This window comes from Panulirus ornatus, chromosome 10, assembly GCF_036320965.1.
Source record: "Panulirus ornatus isolate Po-2019 chromosome 10, ASM3632096v1, whole genome shotgun sequence".
NCBI lineage: Eukaryota > Metazoa > Arthropoda > Malacostraca > Decapoda > Palinuridae > Panulirus > Panulirus ornatus.
Genome location: NC_092233.1, coordinates 33,523,234 through 33,547,454, shown reverse-complemented (window position 1 = coordinate 33,547,454; position 24,221 = coordinate 33,523,234). Strand labels below are relative to the sequence as shown.

Sequence of the window (24,221 nt, the reverse complement as noted above, 5' to 3'; positions counted from 1 at the left end):
ATCCCAGTCAGCTTTGTTTCAGGTGCCAATGTTTACGCTTCGACGGGACTGCTGGAGGGGAAGGTGCTGTTACTATAGATACATTGATGAGGGTGTGATCAGATGAACCAACTGAGGCAAGATTATATATTTACAGCGGGATGGACAAGAGGTGTAAAGCAAATCCAGAATATTAGGAGAGTGGTCACAGCGGCCAGGAATATGGGTTGAGTAGAGATATTTGCTCTAAAATCATCGAGAATGGAGAACGTGAGGACATCATTCCCTCCACCATACGTATGGGAGGAATTCAACCATTCCCTATGGTGAACGTGGAAATCTCCGAGGTAGAGGATCTCAGCTTGCGGGTGAGAGGATGCCACAGTCTCATAGCAGGAGTTTAGACAGTCGAGGAAGGATATAAAAATTGTAGAATTACGAGAGCAATGGACGAAACAGGAAAAGTGTGGTATTTGACAGACAGACCTTGAGCCACATAACAACAAAGTTTGAGGACTCAAGGTCCTTGAGGCGAGCATCAGCTGTGTTGATGTTGGAATAATCAGAAATACCAACTTTGAACAGAATCGTGAGTGGAGGTTATAGGTACTAGACAGATGGTGTTCCACTGAGGAGAGGTTACTAGAGAGACCACGAATGTTGGTATGGTGAATAATGACGAAGGTCTAACAGAGAGGGAGAGGTCGTGGGAGCTGCCAGTACTACTACAGCCAGAGTCCTCCCTCTCGTGGGCAGTAGAGTTAGGCAGAAACCCAGATGCCGGGGACTAGCCAAACATGCACCTGGTAAAGAGGCAGTAGAACATATGTTTGCCAGTTTGAAGTTTGAAAACTGTCATTTGGAAGGAACTAACACATCTGTTGGAATTAAACAGACATGTGCAGCAAGGCGCTAGGTATTGCAGATCCATGATGTGTCAAGTACAATATGTAAGTATATTGGGAAACTGACGAGGCCAGTAAGCTAACAGACTACACTGCTAAACAAAAGCTAAGCCATAGGTACTAGTGGCTCTGCGGCCTATATGGTGACGCTAATCAAATGAATTTTGATACTTGAGACCAGAGACGTGGACATGAACCAAACCTGATGGTTAATAACAAGGTGCCTGAAATACTGTGTATCCAGTTTCTGTATCTAGCAGATAGATTTATCATCATCGTACCAGCACTGTTCACTTGGCCATCAATGTACTCAGCACAACACCAATATGGTACCAGTGTTGTTCACATGGTTACCACCCTGGCCACACCACTGGTGGTCACACCCCCACCCTGGCCACACCACTGGTGGTCACACCCCACCCTGGCCACACCACTGGTGGTCACACCCCCACCCTGGCCACACCACTGGTGGTCACACCCCACCCTGGCCACACCACTGGTGGTCACACCCCACCCTGGCCACACCACTGGTGGTCACACCCCCACCCTGGCCACACCACTGGTGGTCACACCCCACCCTGGCCACACCACTGGTGGTCACACCCCACCCTGGCCACACCACTGGTGGTCACACCCCCACCCTGGCCACACCACTGGTGGTCACACCCCACCCTGGCCACACCACTGGTGGTCACACCCCCACCCTGGCCACACCACTGGTGGTCACACCCCACCCTGGCCACACCACTGGTGGTCACACCCCACCCTGGCCACACCACTGGTGGTCACACCCCCACCCTGGCCACACCACTGGTGGTCACACCCCACCCTGGCCACACCACTGGTGGTCACACCCCCACCCTGGCCACACCACTGGTGGTCACACCCCACCCTGGCCACACCACTGGTGGTCACACCCCACCCTGGCCACACCACTGGTGGTCACACCCCCACCCTGGCCACACCACTGGTGGTCACACCCCCACCCTGGCCACACCACTGGTGGTCACACCCCACCCTGGCCACACCACTGGTGGTCACACCCCCACCCTGGCCACACCACTGGTGGTCACACCCCACCCTGGCCACACCACTGGTGGTCACACCCCACCCTGGCCACACCACTGGTGGTCACACCCCCACCATGGCCACACCACTGGTGGTCACACCCCACCCTGGCCACACCACTGGTGGTCACACCCCACCCTGGCCACACCACTGGTGGTCACACACCCACCCTGGCCACACCACTGGTGGTCACACCCCCACCCTGGCCACACAACTGGTGGTCACACCCCCACCATGGCCACACCACTGGTGGTCACACCCCCACCCTGGCCACACCACTGGTGGTCACACCCCACCCTGGCCACACCACTGGTGGTCACACCCCACCCTGGCCACACCACTGGTGGTCACACCCCACCCTGGCCACACCACTGGTGGTCACACCCCCATCCTGGCCATACCACTGGTGGTCACATCCCCACCCTGGCCACACCACTGGTGGTCACACCCCCACCCTGGCCACACCACTGGTGGTCACACCCCCACCCTGGCCACACCACTGGTGGTCACACCCCCACCCTGGCCACACCACTGGTGGTCACACCCCTACCCTGGCCACACCACTGGTGGTCACACCCCCACCCTGGCCACACCACTGGTGGTCACACCCCCATCCTGGCCACACCACTGGTGGTCACACCCCCACCCTGGCCACACCACTGGTGGTCACACCCCCACCCTGGCCACACCACTGGTGGTCACACCTCCATCCTGGCCACACCATTGGTGGTCACACCCCCACCCTGGCCACACCAGTGACCTACTGGTCCACCTGTTGTTATACAGAACCAGAAATAAACAGTTGGAGGTCGACGTAGTTAAGATGTTTATAATTCGTTCTAGCCCGGTACACCTGGCGTCTGGTCACATTTATCAAGTTACATCATAACTCTACATCCTTCGTCTGGGAGAAATGCTCCCCAATCTTATTTTCTTTTCCAGAATTCCACTTTCCCTGTGGTATGAATGAAGCTGTGTGTATGGCTTACAGTTTGGCAACGTAACTTTCCCATGTGTGGGACTTTCTTAAATGCCTGAAGTAGAGACGCTGGACGCTGTGATCTGGCGTGAGACATCAAATATGTTGAGTTATACTGACACGAGACACGAAGCAAAACAAATACCAAAGACAGTCAGCTATGTATGAGGACGTTTGACACATGCTCTCTGGGCCTTCCAAAGTTAGCATTATATATTTTCTGTGAGTTTTATTATTATAAACAAAACGCGAGGCGACCAAACGTTAAAGGCCTTTGTTGAAGGTGTTTTGACCCACTACTAAGTTTCCTCGTACTTGTATTGGTGGATCTATTCGCCCGTGTTGGCTGTCTGTATGTCTGCCTGTGTCTTCCGTTAGGCAGTCTTGGTTCCGGCCGCCTCCCCTGGCGGGTGTGAGGAGCAGCAGCTGTGGACGGGGTTGTGCCGCTGGTTGTGTTTAATGTTGTTTTGTGAGCGTCAAACACTCGGGGCGGCCGGGCAGGTCCACGCTGAACAAATAAGCTGCCACCATCATTACCGCCACCCTGTGGCTGCCACCCACCCTCCACACCTATCTTCCTCATCATTATCTTTACCACCTCTACTCCCTCTCCTACCCATCATCATCATCATCATTATTATCATCATTATTGTCATGATGATCATCGTCTTCATCATCATCATGGTCGTCATGATCATTATCATCATGATCATCATGATCATCATCATCATCATCATGATCGTCATCATCATCATGATCGTCATCATCATTATCGTCATCATCATTATCGTCGTGATCATGATCATGATCATCATCATCATGATGATCGTCATCATCATCATGATCGTCATCATCATCATGATCGTCATCATCATCATCGTCGTGATCATCACTATCGTCATCATCATCATGATCGTCATCATCATCATGATCGTCATCATCATCATCCTCGTGATCATCATTATCGTCATCATCATTATCGTCGTGATCATGATCATGATCATCATCATCATGATCATCATCATCATGATGATCGTCATCATCATCATGATCGTCATCATCATCATGATCGTCATCATCATCATGATCGTCATCATCATCATGATCGTCATCATCATCATGATCATCATCATCATGATGATCGTCATCATCATCATGATCGTCATCATCATCATGATCGTCATCATCATCATGATCGTCATCATCATCATGATCGTCATCATTATGATGATCGTCATCATCATGATGATCGTCATCATCATCATGATCGTCATCATTATGATGATCGTCATCATCATGATGATCGTCATCATCATCATGATCGTCATCATTATGATGATCGTCATCATCATGATGATCGTCATCATCATCATGATCGTCATCATCATGATGATCGTCATCATCATGATGATCGTCATCATCATGATGATCGTCATCATCATCATGATCGTCATCATCATCATGATCGTCATCATCATCATGATCGTCATCATCATGATGATCGTCATCATCATCATGATCGTCATCATTATGATGATCGTCATCATCATGATGATCGTCATCATCATCATGATCGTCATCATCATCATGATGATCGTCATCATCATCATGATCGTCATCATTATGATGATCGTCATCATCATGATGATCGTCATCATCATCATGATCGTCATCATTATGATGATCGTCATCATCATGATGATCGTCATCATCATCATGATGATCGTCATCATCATCATGATCATCATCATCATGATCGTCATCATCATCATGATCGTCATCATCATCATGATCGTCATCATTATGATGATCGTCATCATCATGATGATCATCATCATGATCGTCATCATTATGATGATCGTCATCATCATGATGATCGTCATCATCATGATCGTCATCATCATCATGATCGTCATCATCATCATGATCGTCATCATTATGATGATCGTCATCATCATGATGATCGTCATCATCATCATGATCGTCATCATTATGATGATCGTCATCATCATGATGATCGTCATCATCATGATCGTCATCATCATCATGATGATCGTCATCATCATCATGATCGTCATCATCATCATCCTCGTGATCATCATTATCGTCATCATCATTATCGTCGTGATCATGATCATGATCATCATCATCATGATGATCGTCATCATCATGATGATCGTCATCATCATCATGATCGTCATCATCATCATGATCGTCATCATCATCATGATCGTCATCATCATCATGATCGTCATCATTATGATGATCGTCATCATTATGATGATCGTCATCATCATGATGATCGTCATCATCATCATGATCGTCATCATCATCATGATCGTCATCATTATGATGATCGTCATCATCATGATGATCGTCATCATCATCATGATCGTCATCATTATGATGATCGTCATCATCATGATGATCGTCATCATCATCATGATCGTCATCATCATCATGATCGTCATCATCATCATGATCATCATTATGATGATCGTCATCATCATGATGATCGTCATCATCATCATGATCGTCATCATCATGATCGTCATCATCATCATGATCGTCATCATCATGATCATCATTATCGTCATCATCATCATCGTCATCATCATGATCATCATGATCATCATCATCATGATCGTCATCATCATCATGAGCGTCATCATGATCATCATCATCATCATCATCATCATCATCATGATCGTCATCATCATCATGATCGTCATCATCATGATCGTCATCATCATCATGATCGTCATCATCATCATGATCGTCATCATCATCATGATCGTCATCATCATGATCATCATTATCGTCATCATCATCATCGTCGTGATCATGATCGTCATCATGATCATGATCATGATCATCATCATCATGATCGTCATCATCATCATGAGCGTCATCATGATCATCATGATCATCATCATCATGATCGTCATCATCATCATGATCGTCATCATCATGATCGTCATCATCATCATGAGCGTCATCATGATCATGATCATCATCATCATCATGATCGTCATCATCATCATGATCGTCATCATCATGATCGTCATCATCATCATGAGCGTCATCATGATCATCATCATCATCATCATCATGATTGTCATCATCATCATGATCGTCATCATCATGATCGTCATCATCATCATGATCGTCATCATCATCACGTCGTGATCATCATGATCGTTATCATCATGATCATCATCATGATCATCATGATCATCATGATCATCACCTGCCAATCTTGCACATGTTCTCGTCTAGTTACTCTCCGTCTTCCTGATCAACTCCATCATCAGCTCCAGCCAGCCAGCCAGCCAGCCAGCAGTGCTCTCTCCTCGTCATCTCACTCTGCCATAGTCTCTCTTGACATCCACACTTCCCGTCTATTGCTGACCTTAATATAACATTTATTTATTACTAAGATATTTATTTTGTCCACCTCAACCCCTCCACTTCACCCCACCACATCCCCCAGTATTCTCCTCAACCACATGCCTTATAGTCTTCTCCCCACCACATCCCCTCCAGTCTTCTCCCCACTACATCCCCTCCAGTCTTCTCCCCACCACATCCCCTCCAGTCTTCTCCCCACTACATCCCCTCCAGTCTTCTCCCCACCACATCCCCTCCGGTCTTCTCCCCACCACATCCCCTCCAGTCTTCTTCCCACTACATTCCCTCCAGTCTTTTCCCCACCACATCCCCTCCAGTTTTCTCCCCACTACATCCCCTCCAGTCTTCTCCCCACCACATCCCCTCCAGTCTTCTCCTCACTACATCCCCTCCAGTCTTCTCCCCACTACATCCCCTCCAGTCTTCTCCCCACTACATCCCCTCCAGTCTTCTCCCTACTACATCCCCTCCAGTCTTCTCCCTACTACATCCCCTCCAGTCTTCTCCCCACCACATCCCCTCCAGTCTTCTCCCCACCACATCCCCTCCAGTCTTCTCCTCACTACATCCCCTCCAGTCTTCTCCCTACTACATCCCCTCCAGTCTTCTCCACACTACATCCCCTCCAGTCTTCTCCCCACCACATCCCCTCCAGTCTTCTCCACACTACATCCCCTCCAGTCTTCTCCCTACTACATCCCCTCCAGTCTTCTCCCCACTACATCCCCTCCAGTCTTCTCCCTACTACATCCCCTCCAGTCTTCTCCACACTACATCCCCTCCAGTCTTCTCCCTACTACATCCCCTCCAGTCTTCTCCCCACTACATCCCCTCCAGTCTTCTCCACACTACATCCCCTCCAGTCTTCTCCCTACTACATCCCCTCCAGTCTTCTCCACACTACATCCCCTCCAGTCTTCTCCCCACCACATCCCCTCCAGTCTTCTCCTCACTACATCCCCTCCAGTCTTCTCCCTACTACATCCCCTCCAGTCTTCTCCCCACCACATCCCCTCCAGTCTTCTCCCCACCACATCCCCTCCACTCTTCTCCCCACCACATCCCCTCCAGTCTTCTCCCCACCACATCCCCTCCAGTCTTCTCCCCACCACATCCCCTCCAGTCTTCTCCCCACCACATCCCCTCCAGTCTTCTCCCCACCACATCCCCTCCCATCCTGTGCGTTCGCCTTCTTCCCCCGTCTGTCACATGCTTAACATTCTTGGTAAAGCTCTTCTTCCTCTTCATGTTTGATATTATCATCTCACTTCGCCCACAGCTGTGTACATTTTCTCTCTGTGTTACTATTGGCTTGTGTTGGTTGAGGCCAGCCTGTACATCAGCAAGTGACGTACTTGCCTTCCATCCCGGTGGACCAGATATCTTGGTTCCCAGTACGGAAGCGATACATATGTTGGGCGGACCAAGCCAAACAAACGGTGACGCATCATGTGAAGGGGATCGGCCCTCCGCCACACACACACACACACACACACACACACATGCTTCCACTGAGGAATAAAGATGTCCGCTTCGGCGATAAAACCCTCAATATTTCAGGAGAATTTGCTAAACATTGTTGAGAATGGAGACCCGAGGCTAGGGCGGGGGTGTGGGGGCGGGGGCTAGACTAGGCGTCTGTTTCACTTGGTCCGTCATGAGGAGGTTCGTGGGTGAGTGTAGCGGCGTGTGGCACGCGTATCCTCTCGTCCTCCCGCTGTTTCCCTTCCAACGAGTCTCCGACCACATCAGTACACATACAGTTACCATTAGCGGGGGAATAACCGGGCGTTCGTCATCCGTAATGGCCCTTCCTTCTCTATATCCCAAAGTCGAGGGTAGCTTGCGACGCACCCGTGGGATGCGCCATCGGGTTGTTTATCGGGAGGGGCTGCAGTTAGTCTGCACACCGGAGCTGTGATTGGTCAAGAACAAACAGTTTACAAGTCTCTGTCAGCATTTTGAGTCATTGGCGCTTGTTTATAGCTCCTACCCAGAATGTTTAGGGAATCTGGAGTTCTCGTTGCGCTTCGCTCACTTCACCTCTCACCTGCAAGCCGTGTGCAGACGAAGGGTAGAGGAACGCCCTTCCTGGGTGAAATCCGGTGTTTGAAACAATGTTTGGCGGGCTCTCGGAGGAGGCCCGCATTTATACCGTTTTATTAGGCTATAGCGTTTCGTCAATCAGCGCCATTATGGCTACATGAGCCGCGGCTGCAAACACACGGCGGTCATGACGCCACAGCCAAGCCCGCCAGAATTATCACTTAAACTGTTGACGTGCCAGCAGGCTCTCCAGCCATCTGGCACTTTGATCCCAACACTGCCTGTCCCCCATGGTGAAGGTAGGGGTGTAATGGTAGGGGCAAGAGGTGTTATGGTAAGGGCAGTGGTGGGATGGGATGGGGCCAGAGGTGTGATGATTACAGAGCTGGGATACGATGGACGACGTAGCGTTGTGATGGTAGGGGCATGTAAGTAGTGGTAAGGGCAGGTTTAAGATGGTAGGGGTAGGGAAGTGGTGGTAGGGGCAGTTGTGTGATAATAGGGGCAGGAATATGATGGTAAGGGTAGATGCATGATGGTCGGGGCATGGTATATTGGTAGGGGCAGGTGTATGATGGTCGGGGCATGGTATATTGGTAGGGGCAGGTGTATGATGGTAGGGGCAGGAGTATGATAGTAGGGGCACATGTATGATGGTAGGGGCAGGAGTATGATGGTAGGGGCACGTGTATGATGGTAGGGGCAGGGGTATGATGGTAGGGGCACGTGTATGATGGTAGGGGCACGTGTATGATGGTAGGGGCAGGTGTATGATGGTAGGGGCAGATGTATGATGGTAGGAGCAGGTGTATGATGGTAGGGGCAGGAGTATGATGGTAGGGGCACGTGTATGATGGTAGGGGCAGATGTATGATGGTAGGAGCAGGTGTATGATGGTAGGGGCAGATGTATGATGGTAGGAGCAGGTGTATGATGGTAGGGGCAGGAGTATGATGGTAGGAGCAGGTGTATTATGGCAGGAGCAGGTGTATGATGGCAGGAGCAGGTGTATGATGGTAGGGGCAGGTGTATGATGGCAGGGGCAGGTGTATGATGGTAGATGCAGGTGCATGATGGTAGGGGCAGATGTATGATGGTAGGGGCAGGTGTATGATGGTAGGAGCAGGTGTATGATGGTAGGAAGCAGATGTATGATGGTAGGGGCACGGGTGAATGAGGTAGGGGCAGGTGTATGATTGTAGAGCAGGTGTATGATCGCCAGGACGCAGTGTATGATGGCAGGGGCAGGTGTATTGATGGTAGGGGGCATATGTATGATGGCAGGAGCAGGTGTATGATGGTAGGGGCAGATGTATGAGGGCAGGGAGCAGGTGTATGATGGTAGGAGCAGGTGTATGATGGCAGGAGCCAGGTGTATGATGGTCATGGAGCAGGTGTATGATGGTTAGGAGCAGGTGTATGATGGTAGGAGCAGGTGTATGATGGGTAGGTAGCAGGTGTATGATGTAGGGGCAGGTGTATGATAGTAGGGGCAGGGTGTCTGATGGCTAGGGGAGCATGATGTATGATGGAGGAGCAGGTGCATAAGATGGTAGGAGCAGGTGTATGATGGTAGGGGCAGGTGTATGATGGTAGGAGCAGGTGTATGATGGTAGGGGCAGGTGTATGATGGTAGGAGCAGGTGTATGATGGTAGGAGCAGGTGTATGATGGTAGGGGCAGGTGTATGATGGTAGGAGCTGGTGTATGATGGTAGGAGCAGGTGTATGATGGTAGGAGCAGGTGCATGATGGTAGGAGCAGGTGCATGATGGTAGGAGCAGGTGTATGATGGTAGGAGCAGGTGTATGATGGTAGGAGCAGGTGTATGATGGTAGGAGCAGGTGTATGATGGTAGGAGCAGGTGTATGATGGCAGGAGCAGGTGTATGATGGTAGGGGCAAGTGTATGATGGTAGGAGCAGGTGTATGATGGTAGGAGCAGGTGTATGATGGCAGGAGCAGGTGTATGATGGTAGGGGCAGGTGTATGATGGTAGGAGCAGGTGTATGATGGCAGGAGCAGGTGTATGATGGTAGGAGCAGGTGTATGATGGTAGGGGCAGGTGTATGATGGCAGGAGCAGGTGTATGATGGTAGGAGCAGGTGTATGATGGTAGAAGCAGGTGTATGATGGTAGGAGCAGGTGTATGATGGTAGGAGCAGGTGTATGATGGCAGGAGCAGGTGTATGATGGTAGGAGCAGGTGTATGATGGTAGGAGCAGGTGCATGATGGTAGGAGCAGGTGTATGATGGTAGGAGCAGGTGTATGATGGTAGGAGCAGGTGTATGATGGTAGGAGCAGGTGTATGATGGTAGGAGCAGGTGTATGATGGTAGGAGCAGGTGTAAGATGGTAGGGGCAGGTGTATGATGGTAGGGGCAGGTGTATGATGGTAGGAGCAGGTGTATGATGGTAGAAGCAGGTGTATGATGGTAGGAGCAGGTGTATGATGGTAGGAGCAGGTGTATGATGGCAGGAGCAGGTGTATGATGGTAGGAGCAGGTGTATGATGGTAGGGGCAGGGTGATCCAGTGTATCTTCATGTGTCACTTTCATTACAGTGTACGGCGGGAGTCTGGGCGGCGCGTCCAGTAGACCTGAGGTGCTGGGCGTGGGTGTGAGTCCCGGCACACATGGGCGACGCAAGCGGACGTGGACACGGGCGGTGTTTAGCAACCTGCAGAGGAAGGGACTGGAGAAGCGCTTCCAGCTACAGAAGTACATCACTAAGCCAGACCGGCGCCAGCTGGCTGCCACCCTTGGTCTCACCGACGCTCAGGTACCTCACTGCTTAACCAGGTCACTGGTCGATGTACACCCTGGTTAATCAGGTCACTGGTTGATGTACACTATGGTTGACCAGGTCACTGGTTGATGTACACCCTGGTTAATCAGGTCACTGGTTGATGTAACCCTGCTTGACCAGGTCACTGGTTGATGTACACCCTGGTTGGCCAGGTCACTGGTCGATGTACACCCTGGTTAATCAGGTCACTTGTTGATGTACACCCTGCATGACCAGGTCACTGGTTGATGTAACCCTGCTTGACCAGGTCACTGGTTGATGTACACCCTGCTTGGCCAGGTCACTGGTTGATGCACACCATGGTTGACCATGTCGGTGGTTGATGTACACACTGGTTGACCAAGTCACTAGTTGATGTACACCCTGGTTGACTAGGTTACTGGTTGATCTAAATCCTGGATGACCACGTCACTGGTTGACCCACTGGTTGATTGACCTTGTCACCTGTCATCCTGATTACTGGTCTATCTGGTCACTGGTTGACCTGGTCATTGGTTGATCTAGTCACTTAGTGACCTGGTCATTAAATGACCTAGTTACTGCTTAACCTGGTTAAGCAGTAAGTCCACTAGTTGAAGTGGACAGTGGATGACTTGGTCATTGGTTGACCGAATAAGTGAAGGACAAAGACAATGATTGACCTGGTCACTAGTCGAGTGAAAACAGTCTGACTTGGTCACTGTTTGACATGAATTATTTGACCAGTTAACCGGATAATCCGGTTACCAGATGTGGTGGTCACTACTTGACATATTCTGTTTGACCTGGTAAGTAAATGACTGACTCTTTTTGACTTGGCCATTGATTCTTCCACTTACTTGTTGACATACACTGTAAATTGGTCACTGGTCGATGTACTCTGTTTAACCTGGTCACTGGTCGATGTACTTTGTTTAACCTGGTCACTGGTCGATGTACTCTGTTTAACCTGGTCACTGGTCGATGTACTTTGTTTAACCAGGTCACTGGTCAATGTATTGCTTAACCTGGTCACTGGTCGATGTACTCTGTTTAACCTGGTCACTGGTCAATGTACTCTGTTTAACCTACTCTCTGGTAGATGTACTCTGTGTGACTTGGTCAATGGCCGATGTACTTTTTAACCTAGTCACTGGTTAATGTACTCTGCTTAACCTGGTCACTTGTCGATGTATTCTGTTTAATATAGTCACTGGCTGATGTACAGAGGTACTCTGTTTAACCTGATGACTTGTTGACATACTCTGTTTAACCTAGTCACTGGTCGATGTACTATCTTTAACGTGGTCACTGGTTGATGTACTCTGTTTAACCAGGTCACTGATCAATGTACTGTTTAACCTGGTTACTGGTCGATGTACTCTAACTTGGTCACTGGTTGATGCACTCTGTTTAACCTGGTCACTGGTCGATGTACTTTGTTTAACCTGGTCACAGTCGATGTATTGCTTAAGCTGGTCACTGGTCGATGTATTGCTTAACCTGGTCACTGGTCGATGTATTCTGTTTAACCAAGTCACTGGTCGATGTACTTTGTTTAATCTGGTCACTTGATATATTCTGTTTAACCGGGTCACTGGTTGATGTACTTTGTTTAACCTGGTCACTAGTCGATGTACTCTGTTTAACCTGGTCACTGATTGATGTATTCTGTTTAACCTGGTCACTAGTCGATGTACTCTGTTTAACCTGGTCACTGGTTGATGTACTCTGTTTAACCTGGTCACTAGTTGATGTACTCTGTTTAACCTGGTCACCGGTTGATGTACTCTTTAACCTGTCACTGGTTGTTGTACTCTGTTTAACCTGGTCACTGGTTGATGTACTCTGTTTAACCAGGTAACTGTTTGACATACTGTTTGATCTGGTCACTGGGTGATGTACTTTTTTTCACTGAGTGACTGGTCGATGTATTCTGTTTAACCTGGTCACTGGTCGATGTATTGCTTAACCTGGTCACTGGTCGATGTACTTTGTTTAACCTGGTCACTGGTCGATGTATTCTGTTTAACCGAGTCACTGGTTGATAAAATCTGTTTAACCTGGTGACTGGTTGATGTACTCTGTTTATCCTGGTCACTAGTTGATGTAGTTTAACCTGGTTACTGGCTGATGTACTGTCTAACCTAGTCACTAGCTGATGTACTCTGTTTAACCTGGTCTTTGGTTGATGTGCTCTGTTTAACCTAGTCACTGGCTGAAGTACTCTGTTTAACCTGGTCACTGACTGATGTACTTTGTTTAACCTGGTCACTGGTTGATGTACTTTGCTTAACCTGGTCACTTGTTGACATACTCTGTTTAACCTGGTCACTGGTTTGATGTACTCTATTTAACCTGGTCACTGGTCGATGCACTCTGTTTAACCTGGTCACTGGTCGATGAACTCTTTTCAACCTGGTCACCGGTTAATATATTCTGTTTAATCTGGTCGCTGTTTGATGTACTTTGTTTAACCTGGTCACTGGTTGATGCACTCAGTTTAACCTGGTCACTAGTCGGTGTACTTTGTTTAACCTGGTCACTGGTCGATGTATTGCTTAACCTGGTCACTGGTCGATGTACTTTGTTTAACCTGGTCACTGGTCAATATACTCTGTTTAACCTAATCACTGGCTGATGTACTCTGTGTGACTTGGTCACTGGTCGATGTACTCTTTAACCTAGTCACTGGTTAATGTACTCTGCTTAGCCTGGTCACTCGTCAATGTATTCTGTTTAATCTAGTCACTGGCTGATGTGCAGAGGTACTCTGTTTAACCTGGTCACTTGTTGACATATTCTGTTTAACCTGGTCACTGGTCGATGTACTATGTTTAACCTGGTCACCTGTTGATGTACTCTGTTTACCAAGGTCACTGATTGATGTACTACTGTTTAACCTGGTCACTGGTTGATGCACTTTGTTTAACCTGGTCACTGGTCGATGTACTTTGTTTAACCTGATCACTGGTCGATGTATTGCTTAACCTGATCACTGTTCGATGTACTCTGTTTAACCTGGTCACTGGTAAATGTACTCTGCTTGACCTGGTCACTTGCCGATGTATTCTGTTTAGTGTAGTCACTGGCTGATGTACAGAGGTACTCTGTTTAACCTGATCACTTGTTTACATACTTAGTTTAACCTGGTCACTGGTCGATGTACTATGTTTAACCTAGTCACTGGTTGATGTACTCTGTTTAACCTGGTCACTGATCGATGTACTGTTTAACCTGGTCACTGGTCGATGTACTCAGTCTAACCTGGTCACTGTTTGATGTACTATTGAACCTGGTCACTGGTCGATATACTCTGTTTAACCTGGTCACTGGTCGATGTACTCAGTTTAACCTCGTCACTGGCTGATGTACTCTTGTTTAACCTGGTCTCTGGTCCATGTACTCTGTTTCACCTAGTCACTGGCTAATGTATTCTGTTTAACCTAGTCACTGGCTGATGTACTTTGTTTAACCTGGTCATAGGTTGATGTACTTAGTTTCTCCTGGTCACTGGTTGATGTACTTTGCTTAACCTGGTCACTGTGTTTAACTGGGTGACTGGTCGATGTATTCTGTTTAACCTGGTCACTGGTTGATGTACTGTTTAACCTGGTCAGTGATCGATGAATTCTGTTTAACATGGTCACTGGTCGATATAATGTTTAACCTGGTCATTGGCTGATGTATTCTGTTTAACCTAGTCTCTGGTTGATGTATTCTGTTTAACCTAGTCTCTGGTCGATGTACTCTGTTTAACCTAGTCACTGGCTGATGTACTCTGTTTAACCTGGTCACTGGCTGATGTACTTTGTTTAACCTGATCACTGGTTGATGTACTTCGTTTCTCCTGGTCACTGGTTGATGTACTTTGCTTAACCTGGTCACTGGTCCATGTACTCTGTTTAATCTGGTCACTGGTCGATGTACTCTGTTTAATCTGGTCACTTGTTGATATATTCTGTTTAATCTGGTCACTGGTTCATGTTCTTTGTTTAACCGGGTGACTGGTCGATGTATTCTGTTTAACTTGGTCACTGGTTGATGTACTCTGTTTAACCTGGTCACTGGTAGATGTACTCTGTTTAACCTGGTCACAGGTCAATGTACTCCGTTTAATCTGGTCACTGGTTGATGCACTCTGTTTAACCTGGTCACTGGCTGATGTATTCTGTTTAACCTGATCACTGGTCGATGTACTCTGTTTAACCTGGTCACTGGTTGATGTACTCTGTTTACCCTGGTCACTGGTTGATGTACTCTGTTTAACCTGGTCACTGGTCGATATACTCTGTTTAACCTGGTCACTGGTTGATATATTCTGTTTGATATGGTCACTGGTTGTATTCTGTTTAATCTGGTCACTGTGTGATGTAATTTGTTTAACCGGGTGACTGGTCGATGTTTTCTGTTTAACCTGGTGACTGTTCGATGTATTCTGTTTAACCTGGTCACTGGTTGATATACTCTGTTTAACCTGATGACTGGTTGATGTACTCTCTTTAACCTAGTCAATGGTCGATGTACTGTTTAACCCGGTCACTGGTTGATGTACTCTGGTCTAACCTAGTCACTGGCTGATGTACTCAGTTTAATCTGGTCTCTGGTTGATGTACTCTGTTTAACCTAGCCACTGGCTAATGTACTTTGTTTAACCTGGTCACTGGTTGAAGTACTTTGTTTCTCCTGGTCACTGGTTGATGTACTTTGCTTAACCTGGCCACTTGTTGATGTACTCTGTTTAACCTGGTCACTGGTGGATGTACTCTGTTTAACCTGGTTATTGGTTAATGTACTTTGTTTAACCTGGACACCGGTTGATATATTCTCTTTCATCTGGTCAGTTTGATGTACTTTGTTTAACCTGGTCACTGGTCGATGTATTCTGTTTAGCCTGGTGACTGGTCAATGTATTCTGTTTAACCTGGTCACTGGTTAATATACTCTGTTTAACCTGGTCACTGGTTGATGGACTGCGTTTAACTTGGTCACTAGTTGATGTACTGTTTAACCTGGTCAGTGGTCAATGCACTGTTTAAACCTGGTCACTGGATGATCTATTCTGTTTAACTTAGTCGCTGGCAGATGTACTGTTTAACCTAGGCACAACTGATGTACTCTGTTTAACCTAGTTTTTAACTTAGTCTCTGGCTGATGTATTCTGTTTAACCTAGTCACTGGCTGATGTACTCTGTTTAACCAGGTCACTGCCTGATGTACTCTGTTTAATTGGTCACTGCCTTATGTACTCTGATTAACCTAGTCACTGGCACATGTACTCTATTGAACCTGGTCACTGGCAGATGTACTCTCTTTAACGTAGCCACTGGCTGATGTACTGTGTTTAACCTAGTCACTACTGATGTACTTTGTTTAACCTGGTCACTGGTTGATGTACTCTGTTTAACTTAGTCACTGTTGATGTACTCTGTTTAACTTAGTCACTGTTGATGTACTCTATTTAACCGGGTCACTGGTCGATGTACTCTGTTTAACATGGTCACTGGTTGATGTACTCTGTTTAACCTGGTAACTGGTTGATGTCCTCTGTTTAACCTGGTCACTGTTTGATGTACCCTGTTTAACATACTCATTTAAACTGGTCAATGCTTGATATAATCTGATCTGGTCAGTGGTTGATGTGCTCTGTTTCACCAGATCAGTAGTTGATGTACTTGTTTGACCTTGTCACTAGTTGATATGGACACTTATTATACTTGCCACTGGTTGTCATCATCACTGGTTGGCCTCCCCACTGGTTAACTTTTTCACTAGTTGACCTGGTCACTGGTTGAGATACACTGTTGTCCTGGTCACAGGATGACATGTTGTCTTTGACCTAGTCAGTGGTTGATATACACTGATTTCCAGGTCACTAGATGACATGCTGTGTTTGACCTGGTCACTGGTTGACATTCTTCATTTGACTTGGTCACTGGTTGATATTCTTTGTTTGACTTGGTCACTGGTTGACATTCTTTGTTTGACCTAGTCACTATTTGCATATTCTGTTTGACTGCTTGACTGCATGATTTAATCACAAGCTGACATGAAGATCTGGCCACAGATTTACATGCACTGTTTGACCTTCTTCCTGGTTGGCATGAACAGTCTGACTTGTCACAGACTGACATATGCCATTTTACCTTGTCCCTGGTTGACATGGACATTTTAGCCTGGTCATAGATTGACATACAATGTTTGAACGTATCCCTGGTTGACCTGGTAACTTGTCGGTATAAACTGTTTGCCCTGGTCATTGAGTAACATTCTGTATGACCTGGTCATTATCAACATACTTTTCTGACCTGGTCAGAAATGATGTACACTGTTTGACTCTGTCCCTGGATGACCTGGTCACTTGTTGGCATAAAATCTTTGGCCTGATTTCTTGTGGACATAATGTTTGACCTGGCCACTACTGACATACTTTGTCTGACCTGGTCGCAGTATGACAGTCTTAAACTGACATACACTATTTGATCTTCTTGGTTGACCTGGTCACTTGTTGGCTTCAACTGTTTTGCCTGGTCACAGGTTGAAATACTCTGATGAACCTGGTTACTATTGACACACTTTGACTTGATCACTGTTCGACAAACACTATTTGACAGTCATCAGTAAGATACTCTGCTTGAATTGGGCACTGATTAATACAGACACTGATTGGCACAGACATTGGTTGAATTCTTCCATGGATGACACAGAATGTGGTTGCTCTTGCCATTAGTTGCCTTCAGCACAAAGCCTCCTTGTCCTTAGTTAAAAAAGACATAATTTGACCTTGCCATCAGTTTACATAGACATTGTTTGACCTAATATCTAGTATACAAGGATACCAGTTGTTTTCATCATATATTGATCAATAGTCATTAGTTAACAAATACATCTGCAGTAAATCTAAACCAGTCTAAACTTGACCCTAATTGATATACATACTTGCTAATGTGAGAGCTGGTCAGAATAGATATTGTTTGACTTGAACATTAGTTACTTAAAACACTATCCAACCTAGACATGAAATACACTCTTTACTAGTGAACAAACACACTAGTCTACACCTATATATACATCTGGTCTGGTCGAATCTAAGATTGGTTTTTATTGACAATGTATGAGCCAAAAAGTGATAAAGTTATTGGCCTGATATAAAGATGGTCAATTTGAACTCTTGTGGCTCTTGATACTGACAAGCATGGACAGTAGCTGACAGAGACGTTTGTCAACCTGAACACTGTCCTAGTCTAGTTGACCTGAACACTAATCACTCTGGACACTAATCTGTCTGATGCTGGCTTACAGTGAATGAAAACAGGTTGACTCAAATATTAGTTGAAATGTACACTACCTGGATAAACATATTAGGCTTTGATGCAATTGGCTGTTGTGAAACCCCAAAATTTTTTATCATGCTATGGTGATTTTTTATTTTCTTTGCCATAAACTCAGTGTAGAAATAAGTGTTTATGTTACAAAATCTGAAGATATCCCCATGATATTACAACAATGAGTATTATATCCTGTGTGCAATTCTGATTTATTTATTTACTTCAGGTCAAAGTATGGTTCCAAAACCGAAGGATGAAGTGGCGTCATGCAGAACTGAAGAAAAGAGAGCAACAACAGCTACAGCAGCAACAGCAGAAGCAAGAGATGGGTCTTAGGGAGGAGGCCCAGGTGGTGGGACGGGAGGGGGAAGGGGAGGAAGATGAAGAAGAGGAGGAGGAGGAAGAGGGACTCCCTGAACATGAAATGAATTGCCTAGAGGGACGTCACCAAGACGATGATGACGAGGATGAAGAGATTGACCTTGGGGAAGGCAATGTGAGGGATAATATGAGTGAAATCAGTGTTGTATGAAATATGTGGTCCATACACATTTGTAAACATTTTGAAAACTTGAAAAAAATACAAAGGACAAGCAAGGCAGATGAAACAAAGTTGGAGAAAACCTGATGATGTGTATGTGTTGTATGGGAAGGATGGAATGAAATTTGTAAGAAAGAACATGCTAAAGGAAAATATGAAACTGTGTTAAATGAAACCGATAAAATAAATATGTTGTGTATTCTCATGAGCCACAAGGAGGATGATTGGTATTGATTCTATCCTTTCAGTGAGACACACATTAACACAAGTGATGGATATACCCATCAGTTGCAAATCTTATTGATGTGTATTAAACATAACCTGCATAGTGAATGAGGGTACAAAAAAGAGAACACAACATCACAAAACAAATAAAAACTCAAAACATTATAGTGATACCCAGGTGCTTATAGGATTTAATCACTGTAAAGAACAATTGGTCTTGAACCAGATGACAACCCAATCCCGAGAATTCACAAGACTGGTGAAAGACATCAGCTTTTTTGTAGTAGCTATAATTTTCTCACCAACATTTGGATAGATGTTACGACAACTCTAGTAGTTTGATCTCAGTGACTACATGTAACGAACAAGTATAACAGCATGAGAGCTATTCACTCCATCCTCCATGCAACAAGCCCTTCTGATGCCTTACATCTCAGTATTTTTTCTGTACAAAAGGAGGCTTACCATATATTCTTTCTTTACATTCAAACTAGCAGAGCAGTTTAACTTGTAAGAAGCATACCACTGAAATTGTACCATATTGATTAAAATGTTGGCAGAGATAGTGCTGGACTTCATTCATGCCATAACTCATTCCAGAATCAGCAGTGCTTGTAGTCACAGTGGATGTTAGGGCAGTGTAAATCAGCTGATGTATGATGTATGAACAATTAGAACACTTCCATTTTAGAAATTACTGTGATTTATAAGACATATAGAAAATAATAAAATGTACAGATGAAAAAACAAGGAAAGTAGCAAGACAGTAAAGCTAAAAGCTTTATATAAAACAGGCTAAATACATGGTACATAGAATATCCATTCTAGTGGAGGTGCTTTACTTTTAAAGTATTTGTGTCAGACTCTGAGCATATGAGCTAATATTTCCATATCACAATTACTTCAGTTAATGTATGATGTACATATTTCTTTTGAATATAATGAATTCTTTAGTAATGCTGTTCTGCTTTTATCTTAGATAATCCTACAACAAAGGTTTTGATATTTAAAGAAACTAGTATAAAGTCTTTGAAGCAAAGGCTCCAGTAACATATATTAATCCTCAATGAAACTCAGCCTAGAGCAAAGCATACACACAATAAAAAGTAGATAGATTGACTAATTTTGTGGAACATGTAAAGTGCTGATGATTGGGAATACCTGGTTTAAAAAGCGAGATATACATAAGTATACTTATGTAAGTAGGAGAGATGGCCAGAGAGCGTTATTGGATTACGTGTTAATTGACAGGCGTGCGAAAGAGAGACTTTTGGATGTTAATGTGCTGAGAGGTGCAACTGGAGGGATGTCTGATCATTATCTTGTGGAGGCTAAGGTGAAGATTAGTATGGGTTTTCAGAAAAGAGGAGTGAATGTTGGGGTGAAGAAGGTGGTGAGAGTGAGTGAGCTTGGGAAGGAGACCTGTGTGGGGAAGTACCAGGAGAGACTGTGCACAGAATGGAAAAAGGTGAGAACAATGGAAGTAAGGGGAGTGGGGGAGGAATGGGATGTATTTAGGGAATCAGTGATGGATTGCGCAAAAGATGCTTGTGGCATGAGAAGAGTGGGAGGGGGGCTGTTTAGAAAGGGTAGTGAGTGGTGGGATGAAGAAGTAAGAGTATTAGTGAAAGAGAAGAGAGAGGCATTTGGACGATTTTTGCAGGGAAAAATTGCAATTGAGTGGGAGAAGTATAAAAGAAAGAGACAGGAGGTCAAGAGAAAGGTGCAAGAGGTGAAAAAAAGGGCAAATGAGAGTTGGGGTGAGAGACTATCAGTAAATTTTAGGGAGAATAAAAAGATGTTCTGGAAGGAGGTAAATAGGGTGCGTAAGACAAGGGAGCAAATGGGAACTTCAGTGAAGGGCGTAAATGGGGAGGTGATAACAAGTAGCGGTGATGTGAGAAGGAGATGGAATGAGTATTTTGAAGGTTTGTTGAATGTGTCTGATGACAGAGTGGCTGATATAGGGTGTTTTGGTCGAGGTGGTGTGCAAAGTGAGAGGGTTAGGGAAAATGATTTGGTAAACAGAGAAGAAGTAGTAAAAGCTTTGCGGAAGATGAAAGCCGGCAAGGCAGCAGGTTTGGATGGTATTGCAGTGGAATTTATTAAAAAAGGGGGTGACTGTATTGTTGACTGGTTGGTAAGGTTATTTAATGTATGTATGACTCATGGTGAGGTGCCTGAGGATTGGCGGAATGCGTGCATAGTGCCATTGTACAAAGGCAAAGGGGATAAGAGTGAGTGCTCAAATTACAGAGGTATAAGTTTGTTGAGTATTCCTGGTAAATTATATGGGAGGGTATTGATTGAGAGGGTGAAGGCATATACAGAGCATCAGATTGGGGAAGAGCAGTGCGGTTTCAGAAGTGGTAGAGGATGTGTGGATCAGGTGTTTGCTTTGAAGAATGTATGTGAGAAATACTTAGAAAAGCAAATGGATTTGTATGTAGCATTTATGGATCTGGAGAAGGCATATGATAGAGTTGATAGAGATGCTCTGTGGAAGGTATTAAGAATATATGGTGTTGGAGGCAAGTTGTTAGAAGCAGTGAAAAGTTTTTATCGAGGATGTAAGGCATGTGTACGTGTAGGAAGAGAGGAAAGTGATTGGTTCTCAGTGAATGTAGGTTTGCGGCAGGGGTGTGTGATGTCTCCATGGTTGTTTAATTTGTTTATGGATGGGGTTGTAAGGGAGGTAAATGCAAGAGTCCTGGAAAGAGGGGCAAGTATGAAGTCTGTTGGGGATGAGAGAGCTTGGGAAGTGAGTCAGTTGTTGTTCGCTGATGATACAGCGCTGGTGGCTGATTCATGTGAGAAACTGCAGAAGCTGGTGACTGAGTTTGGTAAAGTGTGTGGAAGAAGAAAGTTGAGAGTAAATGTGAATAAGAGCAAGGTTATTAGGTACAGTAGGGGTGAGGGTCAAGTCAATTGGGAGGTGAGTTTGAATGGAGAAAAACTGGAGGAAGTGAAGTGTTTTAGATATCTGGGAGTGGATCTGTCAGCGGATGGAACCATGGAAGCGGAAGTGGATCATAGGGTGGGGGAGGGGGCGAAAATTTTGGGAGCCTTGAAAAATGTGTGGAAGTCGAGAACATTATCTCGGAAAGCAAAAATGGGTATGTTTGAGGGAATAGTGGTTCAAACAATGTTGTATGGTTGCAAGGCGTGGGCTATGGATAGAGATGTGCGCAGGAGGATGGATGTGCTGGAAATGAGATGTTTGAGGACAATGTGTGGTGTGAGGTGGTTTGATTGAGTAAGTAACGTAAGGGTAAGAGAGATGTGTGGAAATAAAAAGAGCGTGGTTGAGAGAGCAGAAGAGGGTGTTTTGAAATGGTTTGGGCACATGGAGAGAATGAGTGAGGAGAGATTGACCAAGAGGATATATGTGTCGGAGGTGGAGGGAACGAGGAGAAGAGGGAGACCAAATTGGAGGTGGAAAGATGGAGTGAAAAAGATTTTGTGTGATCGGGGCCTGAACATGCAGGAGGGTGAAAGGAGGGCAAGGAATAGAGTGAATTGGAGTCATGTGGTATACAGGGGTTGACGTGCTGTCAGTGGATTGAATCAAGGCATGTGAAGCGTCCGGGGTAAACCATGGAAAGCTGTGTAGGTATGTATATTTGCGTGTGTGGACGTGTGTATGTACATGTGTATGGGGGGGGGGTTGGGCCATTTCTTTCGTCTGTTTCCTTGCGCTACCTCGCAAACGCGGGAGACAGCGACAAAGTATAAAAAAAAAAAAAAAAAAAAAAAAAAAAATGTAAAGTGCTAGAACCTCTTGGTTATTTGGTGCTTAACAAAAAGTAAAGAAATAAAAAGAGAAGAGAATCTAAAGGGGAAAAATGTTAAAATTTTTTGAGAAGGTGGAAAGCTAAACTGATTGCCTGTTGCAACTTACTTAGTGGACATCATAATGGACTGCAGTCACTTAACTAGCTGACTGGGTTTGCCAGATGTCATTATGGCCCTTAACTAGCACCCTGTTGCTCTTGCATATTTTTTTTGTACACTTGTTTACTATTCCATGTTGGTGAGATAGCACCAGGAACAGAAAAAGAAATGACCTCATTTACTCATATTCACCCTCTAGCTGTCACATGTAATGTACTGAAACCACAGCCTCTACTTTTGCCAAAAGACTATTTTTTTAGTCTTCTTGGCATATTCATGATGGAATACATGAAACATACATATCAACATCTTGTGGACTGTCACTGCCAGTTGATTCTGCGTGTGGGATTGTCTTGAAGCAAAGTGTACATATCTGCCAAATCTAGTTAAACTTCCAACTAGATTCATTGCATGCAACCTGTTTCTTGCGTAGGTGAGAGCAACAGAACACACAAGAAAGGGTTAAGTTGAGGTTGAAGGGAGAAGAGGCAAAAGGAAAAGTTTTGCTAATAGCAAAGAACTATTAATTGGCTACTTCTCGAGCACAAACTAAAATAATATATGTATACAGCAGAAAAACAATCATTAGCAATGTACAGAGAAAGAAGGTTAAGCTTTCAAGTTCAAGAAGGGTGAGGTGGTATATCAAACTGCCTAACACTGTATCAAGTCGGTATGAACGACTGGTTTTGGTGCATTATTCATGAAAGTTAGAGGATGGGTGTGAGCGAATGAGGCGACATCCTTACTACTGGCACTACCTCACTAATGCAGGAAATGGCAAACGTGAAAAAGAAAAATATGTGTATACTTACTTCCTGCCCTTGGAGTCCCTTCTATCTTTGAGACTCCTGCAGCACTCAGGAAGCCAGCCATATCCACTGGTCAGGACCATAGGTCTTAAAGTGTAGTGATGCTCTGTGTGTATCTATGTGCATAGAATGCAGGGCACCTTGGTAGTAAGTGCTATATATTGGGGATATGGATGAAAGAAAACTTTCCAAGTATTTTCTGCTTGCTATGGAAGCCAACTAAGAAAGGCAAAAATAAAGTGGACTGGAAACTCTTATCCCTTTTATAT

The 24,221-nt window shown here is 45.3% G+C and overlaps 1 protein-coding gene across 1 annotated transcript in view; it reads left to right on the top strand.

Moving 5' to 3' along the window:
- LOC139750889 (uncharacterized) overlaps positions 1–20,204 on the top strand; it is a 79,822-nt gene extending 59,618 nt beyond the window's left edge. Inside the window, exons 3-4 of the mRNA XM_071665755.1 lie at positions 10,950–11,167; positions 18,707–20,204. Of these exons, the coding sequence (XP_071521856.1) occupies positions 10,950–11,167; positions 18,707–19,012 (524 nt within the window). The 3' untranslated portion in view covers positions 19,013–20,204. The remainder of the gene's footprint in view (positions 1–10,949; positions 11,168–18,706) is intronic.
- Positions 20,205–24,221: the final 4,017 nt, after the last annotated feature.